This window comes from Cyprinus carpio, chromosome A8 (genome assembly GCF_018340385.1).
Source record: "Cyprinus carpio isolate SPL01 chromosome A8, ASM1834038v1, whole genome shotgun sequence".
NCBI classification, from domain to species: Eukaryota; Metazoa; Chordata; class Actinopteri; order Cypriniformes; family Cyprinidae; genus Cyprinus; species Cyprinus carpio.
The window spans coordinates 22,617,357-22,631,098 of NC_056579.1; the positions used below are offsets into that span (position 1 = coordinate 22,617,357).

The following is a 13,742-nucleotide window of genomic DNA, read 5'->3' on the forward strand; positions in this document are numbered from 1 at the left end:
ATCCGCACAGCAATATACGACTGAATTTAGTTTTTGGGCCAAAATACATTTAAACCATGTATACATTTTATATAAAATTTTTGAATCATTTATTTGTTAAATTTTGAATTATATATTGGGTACATATCATCTTGTACCAGATCAAGTCAGCATGAAGCTGCCAATGGATAGCCTTTTACATGATTTTTAACAAATGTTTAACAGCAATAGGCTAATTATGAATATTTATGAAACAGACCTTTCACTCTGTGAGCAGCCAGTGTTTTCTTTATAGGTGCAGTACATGGATGTAAATGACAGTAATGAAGACGGTGATTAGTCAGCATCATAAGACATGCTGGTTCTGAAGAGAGAAAATGAACCAGTTTCTGAATGACCAGTGATTTTATTGCAGCTGTTTATTTAGTTCTGTAGCGCCCTCTGCTGGTGATACAAAAACACAACTAATAATATCATGTCAGCTTCTCTCACTTGAGCCTTGTTACTGTATGTCACGTCGTTTTTATTGCTGTTTTCTGATTGAGAAGGTGAGGATGCTTTCAATATTGTGTACAACTGAAATGAATGAGGAGGAACTCAGCTTCGTGAGTCTGAAAAAAGAACATTCTCTCTTCTTTGGATAATAATAATTAATTTTTTTTTTTAAATAAATGTAGAATGACCCATGATGCAATCAGGATTCCTGAAATCCCATTAAGCATGAAAACAATCGATTTCTTAAGATAATATTTACATGTGTCTGGGAAAATGCATATTGCATATAACTTATTCACAAATACATGAAATTCTGCCTTTTGTTTTAACCAGTGCAACGAGTGATAATCTATAAAATATTATCGGCGACCAACCCCAAACCTGTTTCAGCACCAACCAAACGCTGTCTATCCAAAAAACTATATCTAAAAAACATTTGCTGCACACTTGATTTAATATCAATGTCTGTAGCTAATACATACAGTACGTGTTTAAAGGAGTGTGAGGACACGGATTTGTCCATTTTCCTTACTGCTGTGTAACTGAGTAGTCTCTGCTAAACTACATGATTGGACATCGATGGGAAAGAAGGGTGCTAGGTAATTTATTAGAAAGAAAGAATGAAGTCAACTCATATCACTGGACTTCCTTTTCAACATCCACGTCCTCTTCCTTCACCTACAAGAGTAAAGGCACATGATATTAACTCAGAAACATAACGTACAGCTGAGTGAATCTTCTCACAAAACCATACGGGGACATTGTTGTAAGAAAATTAGTTTACCCATAAATGAGAATTCTGGCATCATTCGCTCTCTCTCATTTTTGAGTGGACTATCCGCTCTCAACTCCTCACCTGCTCGACTCCTTCCACCTCGGGAACATAGAACTGCAGCATGTTTTGGATGCCGCTCTTCAGCGTGATGATGGAGCTGGGACAGCTGGTGCAGGAACCCTGCAGCTTCAGCTTTACAATGCCATCCTCGAACCCCCGATACAACACGTCCCCGCCATCCTCCTGCACTGTGGGCCTGAAGTACACATGTAGATACAGTCTGTCATTAATTCCTCACCCTCATGTCGTTCCAAACCCGTAAGACCTTCGCTCATCTTCAGAATACAAATTAAGATATTTTTGATGAAATCCGAGAGCTTTCTGACCCTCCATAGACAGCAATGCAACTGAAACGTTCAATTAAAAAAATACAAGTTCAACATGTTCAGTTGGTGAAAATGAGTCGAACAATGAATTTGAAGTTTATCAAAGCATTCCATTTCATCTATTCCTGTTGCGTGAAAATGTTCTATTTAGAATGAAGCAGCTTAACATTACAACACCGTAGTCTCTTCTGCTCACCAATTAATATATTTTAAACTGTAATTTATTTCTGTGATCAAAGCGGATTTTTCAGCATCATTACTCCAGTCTTCAGTGTCACACGATCCTTCAGAAATCATTCTGATACGCTGATTTGCTGCTCAAGAAACATGATTATTATCAATGTTGAAAAATGTTGTACAGCTTCATATTTTTTTGGAAACCATGATTCATTTTTAGGATCTTTGATGATTACAAAAAGTTGCAAAGAACAGCATTTCTTAGAAACTGAAATTGTTTTGTACCATCATAAATGTCTTTACTGTCACCTTTTATCAATTTATTGCATCCTTGCCAAAACAAAAAGTATCAATTTCAAAAGTATTACAAAAAGTAAAATAATCCACATTTTTGGATGGTAATGTACAAGTTAAACAAAAACCTAGAAAGCTCAGCGATACCTTGCTTTGGTCATATTCTAATGGAGCATTGTATACATTTTTTTAAATATAAGAAGCTCAGGTGTAAACATAAATCCAAGGTGGCAGACAAAGCAAGATAAACATTGCCTATCTATAAATAATTTTTTTTTAATATTTATAAAGATTCGATAATAATACTTATAAAAAAGGACAATTTACCCAATATTTGTGTTTGCTACTTCATGCATAGGCCTAGTTATGCTTATTAGAGGTGGTTCTGTTTCAGTTTAATGTTTAAATAGTTACATTGACCATTTTTCCAAATATTTGCATGTGCTACTACTGTATGTGTATATTAATGCAAGTTTCAGTTGGGATGCTGGTATTATAGGAAGGTGTGTATATTGGCAGTAGGCAGCTCACTTTTTAAGATTCGAGAATTTACATGACCTGCTAAATTTGTATGCAACATACAAAAAAAGCCTGCATTAACAAAAGTGCAGTAATTTAGTGCTGTACCTTATGCGTGTGTCCAGCAATTCTTTAATCATGGCCACCACCTCATCGTCATCCTCAGAAGGAGCTGCAGATGTGTGGCATATACAACATTTGATCAGTGATCTTGGATTTAGTGAGGATGTTAAGATGAGAAGTACAGAAGGGAAGGTAATATTTAACCTGTGTCAGCGCGTGGAGCATCTGCCTCATTGACAACAGGAAGTCCAGAGGTGAAGAAGTCCATAATGGTGGCGAAGACGTCCGGTTTGATCACTTTCCACTCTGTCTGACCATCAGCCTGGAGGATAAAGAGATATAATGCTTAAACATAAAGTTACATTAAAATCCTGTTTAAAAAAATGCCGGTTCTTTACCTTAGTAATGGTTATGAAGTCAGGGCCGAAGAAGACACTCTTGACTCCGTCTATTCTGAACAACTGCCTGAAGGATGAAAAGAGCATCAGCACTATCTACAAACACAGATCAGCAACATTCTCACAATGGATGTCTGGATTTATAGCTGTTGTAAGCACTTTTTGGAATACCACACATAAAACAAACCCAACCACCTGACAGACATCACTCTAATGGGCTTCCTGAGAAAACAGATCTCCACTTTCTGTGGTGTTTGCTTAGTCAAGCATCAGTATTACTCTTGTGCACGAGCCATTTCATGTACACTGATGATAACAGTATTTATTTTGTCTAACAGTTTTGTTCAGAAATATCATATATTTTCCATTAGAGGAGAGCATATTACAGTCTCAAATATTTTGTGCACCTTAATTGCTTTGAGGTTTCTTAAATTACGGTGAACTATATGGGGCCTTGAAAATTAAGATTTATAATAAAGGAAAGTTTATTAAGAATGAGAATCTAGAAGAATATTAAGTTTTAAATTACGGTGAACTACTGTATATGGGGCCTTGAAAATTAAGATTTGGCTGATAGAAAAAAATGAGATGCATTTCTAGTTTCAACATTATTTGTTCTCCAGACATTCCTCTTTAAAAGAAAAAAGTATCAGCTGTATGCAAAGTGACCCTCATTTGGTTTTTGACCACTGAAAATGTGTACAATTGTCCAGTTTACTCATGGAGCCGCATTAAGATCCCCATATCTCTGGGACTGAACCATATAGGGCCATTAAAATGAAGATATCAAAAGACAAGTTTGTTAAGAACCAGAATCTAAAATGATATTAAGAGATTTTTAATACTTCTTCAGTTACAGGCACGCAAACTTGAGGCAAAAAACACAAGAAGTGCTTTTTGCCATTTTTAAACTGTCACTATTAGCATATAATGAAACAAAGATTGCTGGAGTGATTTTTGAGATTTTTTTTTTGTCATTTTTGGAACGTCACCATTAGCATATAATGAAACAAAGGTTGATTACTCAGTAAATGTACATCTGTGATATTTAATATTTTGGGTTTCATCATTATATATGTTTGTCTTTCTACAGAAAAAAAATAGTTGATTACTCAGTAAATGTACATCTGTGAATCTGAGCTGATGTTTGTGTTTATACAGAAAAAAAATAATAACAAAATCAAAAATTTGAGCCTCATCAGCCTCCAGAAAATAAAATACAGTGCAAAAAGTGTGTGTTTTGGATGAAATACAAACCCTACCTTGCCAGGGGTGAACAATAAGCATCTCTAGGTCCAGGGAAGTCCATAGTCCCTGATTCCAGCACCACGTGACCAGGAAGAAACTTCAGGCTGTTTGGGTTCGGAGTGTCTTGGGTCTGAATAAACATGTTTCTGACTGATGAGATGAAAGAGATGTTATGATCCATTCCAACCAAACACTTCACCATCACATCCGACATGAATCATGCTAACACTTACTAAACATAGTGCTTGTCTGCTGTGGAATGGGACTGCTGGCCCCTCTGTGAAGGGACGGCCTGCTGAGCCCTGTTCCATGGTAACTGCATACAGGATACCTTTGAGCACAGCACATTATAAACGATATTATATATTACAAGTATATGCATTATTACTTCAACTGTACAGAGTTTCACTGCAGGGCATTTTCCTGATATGCTCTGCTAAGATCTACAATCACATAAAGACAAAGTGTTTTACAAAAAAATGTTATATACAATAATATGATGTTGTGATATTATATTAATATATATTGCATTGTTTTGGTAGTCATGGCTTTTGACAAATTACTTCTACATATCACTTTTAGATAATTTGTTATTTTTTATTGAATTGTTTTTGTAGGAGTTGTTTTTAAGGTTTCTGCTGTAATATATTTATGATTATAGATTATGTTCATCATGGGAGGTTTGCAGCAAGCAGCTTTTGCAGTACGCTAACTTTGCCAGAGGCCAGTCTAGAAGATGAATAACATATGTTCAAACGTGTATAAAACAGTGTTAATAACAGTGTATGAATATTCAAGGCATTATCTGTCCAATAAGTACCCTGCATCTGCGTCATCAGACCTTGTCAGTGACACTGTCAATATTACGCAAGTCTTTAAAGCGCAAACGCTTCACGCGACTCTAAGCACTTGACAGACATTACACATAACTCCTCGCTGATACAGAAATGCACAGGAGAATAATACAGTAACGACTCACGATCTCGTTAAAAGTGCAGATAAACTCCTTCCAACAGCGACGCTCCTGCGCGCGGCCATGCTTGTGAGGGCACGAAGTCTGTGTGACGTCACATCCTGGAGCAAATATGGGGCAGAAATTGAAACAATTCTCTAACTAGTAGTCTGCTTTTTCTTTTTTATTTTTTTTAGTTGATGTATTTCTCAAATCTCTTAGGTTGATTAAAAACCAGAAAAGTGACAGATTTTTGAACTCTTATGATGATTTGTTTTGTAATGCCTCTGATACATAATGTTTCCTCTGTATGTCTTTATTACGTTATTTTTATTTTATTTTATTTTATTTTTTTCTCTTATTTTGTTTGTGGGACATTACATGAAGAGCTTATGTAATGTCATTCCTGCAGAAGTTCTGTCTGTTTTGTCATTCGTCTGTTGTTCATTGTTTGATGCATTAAAATAATAATAATAAAAAAGGACCGATTATTTATTAAAAATTAGACCGATAAAATAAAATAAAATAAAATAAAATAAAATAAAATAAAATAAAATAAAATAAAATAAAATAGAAACAAGAATGAACGAATGACATTCAAATCATTGTCTCTACAGCATAAAATCTTTAAAAATGTAAAAAAATAAATAAATAAATAAATAAAAAAAAACATGAAGTCAAATTCTCTTTGAATACAATTTCCAACAACAAAAATATTGTATATTTAGGCCCATAAGTTCTCTGTCTCATCTGGACCAAAGATTCTTTTCTCTTGATGAGAAACTGGACACATCACTTATGACCAGTGTTGGGCTCGTTACTCCAAAAATGTAATTTATTACTCGTTACTACTTTCAAAAGTAATATTATTACTTTACTTATTACTATCTGGCAACATTAATTAGTTACACTACTAGTTACATTACTTTTCCTGGACGCCCCACATAAGTTGTAATTGTGTATCTTCATCACAAAATTCTTCTAAAATGTTACTAACAATATATTTCTGCCTCATCATTTGACCAAAATCTACACTGGATCGCAGTCAGGAGTTTTTACAAACACTCAATGGTGACTGATAGTGACTTCTGAGTAAAAGTGTTGTATTAGTTGTCATGTGTAGCTAATAGTAGCTATAATTTCTCTGTTTAAGCTTTATCACACACACACACACACACACACACACACACACACACAGCTGTGATAAACCTAAAGAAGACTGAAGGTAACCCTGATGTTGTGTATTTAATATGTGAGTACAGTGAAACGATCATCTGGAGGAATTCTGAAGAAATACTGCACCATCCAAAAGAGAGTTCATCACAGTCAAAAACCAAAATAAAGCCAGACAGCTTCTACACATGCACAGCAGATAATAGCATTAGCACTGAGACCAGTGATCCGGTCTATGAGCGAGATCTGGTTTAAGGCTAGACAGCAGAGGGACTATATACAACATTATTTATCAGAGAGGAAATCACATAAATCTGGATGTAACTGGATGTGGTTATTATCACCTTTTTCCTAATTATAATGCCTTCGCGCAATGAGATATTGTTTAATCAATTAAAATGTGTTCTCTTTCTCTCATCTGTGCTTATCATTTGCTCAAATATATGAATTTACTCTTCCATGCAAATACTTTGTTTTCAAAGAGGGACAAGGTGAAAACTTTTACAGGCACCAAGCAGAGAGTTTTGCAGGTGTGTATGTGATTGTGTATAAATAAATAAGCTACTATTACTACTTCTACTAAAATTACTGTAATATTACCGTAAGAAAAAAAAAATTATAAATTACAATACATTTTCACATAAAGATCTGCTTTATTTTACTTTGGGTGAAAAGTAAAAGGATGCATTTTTTTCTGTTAAATTTAGATACCATCATTCAAACACCTGGCGTCATCTTTCGAGGTCATTTTTCAGGCATTATGTAGTGCATATAGGTCGTTGTTGCTAGTCTTCCTGAAAACAAACACACACTCGGGTCAGACATCAAGCATTTGCTATGAACGTACACAAGTCAGCAGCAGCTGCAGCCAACCAACAGCACTCAATGCTGCATGATTGCGGTTTTCGAACTTCCTCTACTCTGTTCTTACACCCCATCTTGCTTGTCTAAAAGACAATCTGAGCAGAACAAAAGTGCATTAAAGTGTCCTCTGTATAACAAAAATGCCTCTACGATGCTTGATGTTGGTGACCATCTGTGTTGTGCTCATCACCACAGAAGCTGTTTCAGGTACATCATGTTTTAACATTTTATCGAAGATGGCGCAACATCTGTTTCTGTCGACTCTAAAGCAGTTTGGTTTTAAACTATATTATAGTATAACCAAACTATATATAAATTGTGAATGACTGTAGTGAATGAATGAGACTTGCTTGCTGACTGTTAACTAACACTTTCATATATATTAGATGAAAATGTGAAGAAAGCAGTGGGTGAAGAAGTTTCTTTGCGTCCAGCCAGAATTGATCCTCTAGTCAGCAGCATTATATGGAAACACAGAAACAGCAGTGGATTTGTTGTCAAGGCGATTGAATGGGATAAGGATGATGATGATGGTGTTAACATCCCGAATCAGAGATTCAAAGGGATCACAACTCTTGATGAGAAAACTGGACAAATCACTATAACTAATTTAACTGTCAAACATGGTGGACTTTATACTATTGACATCAACAATAAAGAGCAGGAACAAAGATTCAACTTGAAAGTTATGGGTGAGTGGATGCTGATTATATTTATTAATATTATTACTCTAAAAGCATAATATTTGTATTATGAATTTTTTATACTTAACATTTTATAGCTAGTAATTAATAATAAAAAAAAAAACTTTTTTTTTTACCAATATTGATTTTGTCTTTTGTGTGTAAAAGTATATATTTTTTTTATATTGCTGTATTTGTTACTACACTAACAAAAGTTATTAAGGTATTATCATGTGTTTTGAACAGTAGTACTGCATTGTTCTTTGACATTTCTTGAGATGCTTTAATCATTCTGTACCATGTTATATATTGTACTGAATGACTGTCACTGGAATGTGGCAGTACCACAGATTGTGATACCATGGTACTTTGATATATACTATGGTCCTGAAGAAAGTACTTCCAAGAATACCATGGTACATGTCCCAAAAACATAATAGTACAATGTTGCTGTTATGATTTGTATTCAAAGACTATGATATTACAGTCTGAAGTTTTTTCATCATTTCTTTCACAGAGAAAGTCCTCAAACCTGTGATAAAACTAAAGAAGACTGAAGGTAACCCTGATGTTGTGTATTTAATATGTGAGTACAGTGAAACGATCATCTGGAGGAATTCTTCTGGAGAAATACTGATCGGTTCACTGCACCATCCGAAAGGAGAGTTCATCACAGTTAAATTCACTGGGAATCCTGATAACTTCTACACATGCACACTAGATAACGGTGCTAGTACTGAAACCAGTGACCCGGTCTATGAGCGAGAGCTGTTTAAAGGTAGGGTAGTGATTTACTTAAACCTCATACTGTATACTAAAGAGGAAAACCACTGAGTCAGATTACTTATGTCTGGCTGGTGCTGAGATGCTCTTTTCTGTTCAGAAGTTGAAGCTACATTCAACAAGTATTTATATTCACACTTAAAACTATAATATTAGAATTAGATTAGATTAAAATATCAATGCAAGTGCCGTTTATTGGAAGACAGAACGACAGAATGATGCCCAATAACTTATTTTCACAATTTATATTTATTTATAATATAATATATTGGGTCAGACCTTGAAATTTAACATCTGCCATGAACATACACTAGACTGCAGCAATAAATGTTGAACACTTATTGAAAGAGCAGCCACATGTTTGTGGATTCTGATTTTGAAACTTAACTGTATTTGCTGTCTGCATCTGTGTTTGTAAAATACATAAACCAGTTTAGTTTTAAATAATATCACACTATTGTAGGCTAATTAAAACCTGATAATAATAAAACATTACAGTGTTTTTTTTAAACCTAATTTTGACCATTTGCATGTGTGTGGTCTTGTATTTGTTTTATAAGCTTCACATTTTTTTCATTAGATTTTTGGGGATTTGTCATTGCTTCAGTCGGCATGGTTTTTATCATCCTTTTCCTGTTTATACCGCCTTGTCATGGTAAGACTACTGATTTTTTTTATCTTTTAAAAGTACATTTTAAATGTATCTCTTTCATCTGGGCTTATCAGTTGCTTGAAATTCAAAACAAACATGTAAAATGTAATGTTGCTATTTGCAACTCATTTTACTTTCATAATGTCACATGGTAACACTTTACAATAAAAGTACATGAATAATCATACTAATACATGAATTAAAGGGTTAGTTCACCCAAAAATTTAAACTAGGCTGCGTTTTACTCACCCCCGAGGCATCCTGTGTGTACAGTATATGACTTTCTTATTTCAGATGATTACAGTCGGGGTTTTTTTTGTGTTTGTCTTTGATCTTTCAAGCTCTATCATTGCAGTCAGTGGGTGTTTTATTGTTTGTGTAGTATATGTGTTTATTATTTAGGGGTTTTTTTAAGAGTTATTTTTTGCATTGCTTCAGTTCAAAAGATATCGATGCGTTTTTGTAAGAAAAATATCCATATTCAAAATGTTATAATCACTTTAATCTACCTGAATATTCGTGGATTCGATTGGAGAGTTAAACACAATATGGAGCCAGAGCTGAATGTGATTTTGCTAAAACAATGATTAAATAGTTTAAAATGCTTAAATTATGCTATTGGTTAACATTATCCATGCCTGTGCTGCCTGCATGATGTCAACAGAAAAAGAAAGATCATTTTGATTAAAGATTATGAAGAAAAGCATTTTTATTTATTTATTTATTTACAATAACTAACACTCGTGAATTGTTTAGAATAAAACAAGGAGTCTGTATTAATAAGTACATATGGTCAATTATGATTTCACGTTGGGTGTAAACTGAGTCTGTCACTTTTGTTCTTTAAGATTATTGTGCCGATTGCTGTAGGAGACACAAGACTTCCCAAGTAAGTTTATTTTCTTAAAGACATTTGATTTGGTATAAAAAAAAAATTTTGTCACTCTGGTTCAAAATCTACACATCCCGACCGAAATCACTAAGTGAATTGGTTTAAATGTATTTATATTGTCTGTGGAAGGTGTAGGACCATAAAATGGAATACATAAAATAATTTTTCTTGGTTTGAGGTTTACAATAGGCTGTCCAACCTGCCTTTCAATGTATGTATTTGCAAACCTCTTTCACATGTGATCCGTTATCATCAGCACCATATCATCAGTTCCATTACTATACTGCAGACTGAGCGAGAATGGAAGGCGTCATTATCGTAATATTATGCGCTTTGTACTCTAATGTTTTCTCACCAGTGAATGAGACTCTCCTCGTGTCGCTGGTTAGCCTCTGGCCATGTGATTTAGAGAAGGCATGGCTCTGGAGAGTGATTTGCAGGGAGGGTGGGGTCTTATGCTTTCAGAGCTATAGCTTAATTCCTTGTGAAAAATTATTAATTATGTAAATATCACAGACAAATCAAATAGATGTTAGGCTGCAATCAACTGTAACTATGATTTAAAATGTACATTAAGAGATTGTCGGTTTTTCCCTGTTTTTTTATTTTTTTAGTCAGGAATGACATTCGTGAGTGAGTGACTGATTCTGCTACCTGCCACAGTTCTGCTCATCATGGGCCCTTTTGTCCCTTCAGATGCAAAGTCACATGTGGAACTTCTCGACCCATTTGCCTGGTCATCGGCTCTAAATCCCAGCTTTACGAAATCAACAGGAGCTCTTGTCTGTGCCTTTATAACTTTGACTGTTTTTTGAGCTTTGATTGTTTCTCCTTGACCTCTTTGTCCGCTGGGCCATGCGGATGTTTGAACTTCATCCTCCAGTTCTATAAATCTACTGTTCAATTTATTTTCAAGGTAGGACAAGATAAGAATCTCTTACAAAACTTTACGCTCATTTTTGATGCTTATTTTTATTTTTTTGTAAACTGATTGAAGTTATTATAAGAGTGTGGTTGGTTTTTCCCTGTGCCACTCAAAGTTGGATTGTATGATAAGAAGATAATATACTGTAAACATTTATCTTATGTAGGGAGGTGGGTAGCAGTTTTTGACGGGAGACATTTTTCTCCTGGTTTTGGACTGAAGGTAGCCTATGTTTACACAACGATTGTACTAGATATGGAAATGTTTTTCCAATTAATTGATTGACAAGATGGCGCCAGTGTTTGTGGCAGGCCGTCTACTCTCTGTGCTATTTGTTATGTTTCTATTGTTTTTATTGTCTCCCGTGTCTTTCTACTGCCACCCTCTTATTGTCTATGACCGTCAACAACTAATTAACATCTATCAATCTATGCCCAAGCCATATGAGACCTATGAAACTCACTCTGAACTCAAGAGTTTTTGCTTTTATTCGCCGCCAGATTCCTCTAATCTTCCTAGATATCTGCGCTGTCTCAGGTCGGCGATGCGAGGATAAAATTGGCTTTGGCTGCAGGTTGCCCTCCTCATTCTGGGTCAGCATGTTGTGTGCTGGACACAGAATGGAGTTTATGGATGGTACAGCGACCGTGGGATTCTACTGTGTGTGTTCGGCCTGACTTGCAGGACTCACCTGTCTACCTTTCATGACACAACTCCCCTTGGATTTGGCGAAGGAAGGCTGACCATAGTAATCTGTGCTCACTTCGCAGATCGTCTTATGTTCAGTGAGATTCCCCACAACTGTCTTGGTCTTACATTAGATCTGATATTGACTTATGGTTTGTTTATTGCTGATGTTGTCACCAGTGACACTTCCTTCTCTGATAATAAACCAGTGCTGTTCATTACTCTTCTTTCTTCTCTACCTAGTACTATACCATCTTAAGCATGCTGGTCTCGTACTATGTATGACTGCTCAATCCAGTAATGCACTTTCTAAGATGTATCTGGAGAGATACCAACCTCTTACTTTAGATCTTGTTTCTTCCCACTTGAATGTTGATGATAGGGTGCAAGTGTTCAATAACAGATGTTGTGATATCTTAGACATTATTGCACCTCGAAAGCTCATCAATCTAAACCGTAAATCGTAACCATGGATGAACAGCGATATGTAGGTGCTTAGACAATAATGTTGCCAGTGTGAATGCAACTGGAAGAAGGACGGGCTTAAAGTTTATGAAATGCTGAAAGACTCCTTGCACAATTATTGCCAAAAACTCTTACTCTTCTAGAATTCTATTTTCAGTTATTTAATCTGTTTTAAATCCCCCAATTCCTAGAGATTTCTTATTTTTTATGTAAAAACTTTCTTTAGTACTTCTTAAATAAAGTAAAAAATGCCTGGGCTCATTTATTTATGATGGCGAATTCTATTCCAGACCCCATTTTATCCACTACTCTATGGAGTGAATTTGAATTAGTTTCTTTACATACATGTAAAGCAATCACTCTAAAGTTAAAATCCACCTTTTACCCTCATGATGCTATGCCCTCATGATTTGAAGAACACAAGTAGTATTATCATATCCTTTGTGTCAGATTGGTGATTTATTACCCTGATTTATGGCCTGAGTTATGGAGGGTCCAGCCAGCGTTGATTTTACAGGTTGTGATATGTCCAATGTGTACATGGTCAGATTTATGTGTTGATTTATCGCTATATGGCCTGTCTGTCACAGTGGTTGCCATGTCACTGGGTGCTGTCACCCTTGATTGACATGACAGAGGTGTGTGTAAAATCAAAAGATCAAAACAGATCTCAGATTTGACTTGTGTTGCATTTATTACTGGATATATGATGGTTGTATCTGTAACCAGAGCTGTGGGGGTTTCTGTGGACTTCCTTCCTGAGCTGTTACTCACTTCCAGTCAGGAGGAGGTGTTTGGGTTCTTCCTGGAATAAAATGGCTGAGCAAAAGTCAGTGTATTTACACCTTGACAGGATCAATGTTTGTTTGATCTATATGGTATATGGTATGTTGGTATGGTATGCTAATACCAGTGTGGCTACCGACTGGTCTACATCTAGCCCTAAGCAAGGAGGTTGTCTGGGCCTCTGGCTTCCGTGTTTGTGTTTTAGGTCAACACCTTTGGTGGATTGGTTTCTAGACACCAGAACCCAAAGCTTCTCCCCTGTCTGTTTTCCTCCTGTGATGTAGTCTGTGTCCGATATAATGTTTTAGTATGTTTGTTAACGGGAATGTGGTTTGTTTGGGGTTGGAGGGATATTCAGACACGTGACCATCTCAAACCTCTAAACGGTTCAGTTCTGCTTGATCTATAGGCTCAGTATTGATAGCTAAGCCATCACTGTTTTGATTGTTTGCAACAATACTGGAATGCTCTGGCAATACGAATGTACAACATATTTTCCATGTCAAATAAAGCACCAGAAAACTGAAACATAGAATTAAAGAGCTC

At 35.6% G+C, this 13,742-nt stretch overlaps 2 protein-coding genes across 4 annotated transcripts; one reads left to right on the forward strand and one right to left on the reverse strand.

Annotated features, from left to right (window-relative positions):
• Nucleotides 1-365: 365 nt before the first annotated feature.
• On the reverse strand, nt 366-5,435 carry nfu1 (NFU1 iron-sulfur cluster scaffold homolog (S. cerevisiae)). The gene is made up of 8 exons (XM_042762832.1): nt 5,314-5,435; nt 4,568-4,665; nt 4,349-4,484; nt 3,087-3,153; nt 2,893-3,010; nt 2,734-2,797; nt 1,331-1,505; nt 366-1,152 (listed from the first exon to the last, which is right to left on the reverse strand). The coding sequence occupies exons 1-8, from the start codon at nt 5,370-5,372 to the stop codon at nt 1,111-1,113; spliced, it is 759 nt and encodes a 252-aa protein (XP_042618766.1). The 5' UTR covers nt 5,373-5,435; the 3' UTR covers nt 366-1,110.
• A 1,936-nt stretch (nt 5,436-7,371) lies between these two features.
• On the forward strand, nt 7,372-13,537 carry LOC109063476. Of its 3 annotated transcripts, none has more exons than XM_042762830.1 (6): nt 7,372-7,530; nt 7,710-8,015; nt 8,524-8,784; nt 9,370-9,444; nt 10,290-10,330; nt 10,948-13,537. In XM_042762830.1, the coding sequence occupies exons 1-6, from the start codon at nt 7,464-7,466 to the stop codon at nt 10,972-10,974; spliced, it is 777 nt and encodes a 258-aa protein (XP_042618764.1). In that variant the 5' UTR covers nt 7,372-7,463; the 3' UTR covers nt 10,975-13,537. The 3 variants fall into 3 exon arrangements, with proteins under 3 accessions (XP_042618764.1, XP_042618765.1, XP_042618763.1); XM_042762831.1 differs by having other exon boundaries at nt 10,952-13,537; XM_042762829.1 differs by having other exon boundaries at nt 11,030-13,537.
• Nucleotides 13,538-13,742: the final 205 nt, after the last annotated feature.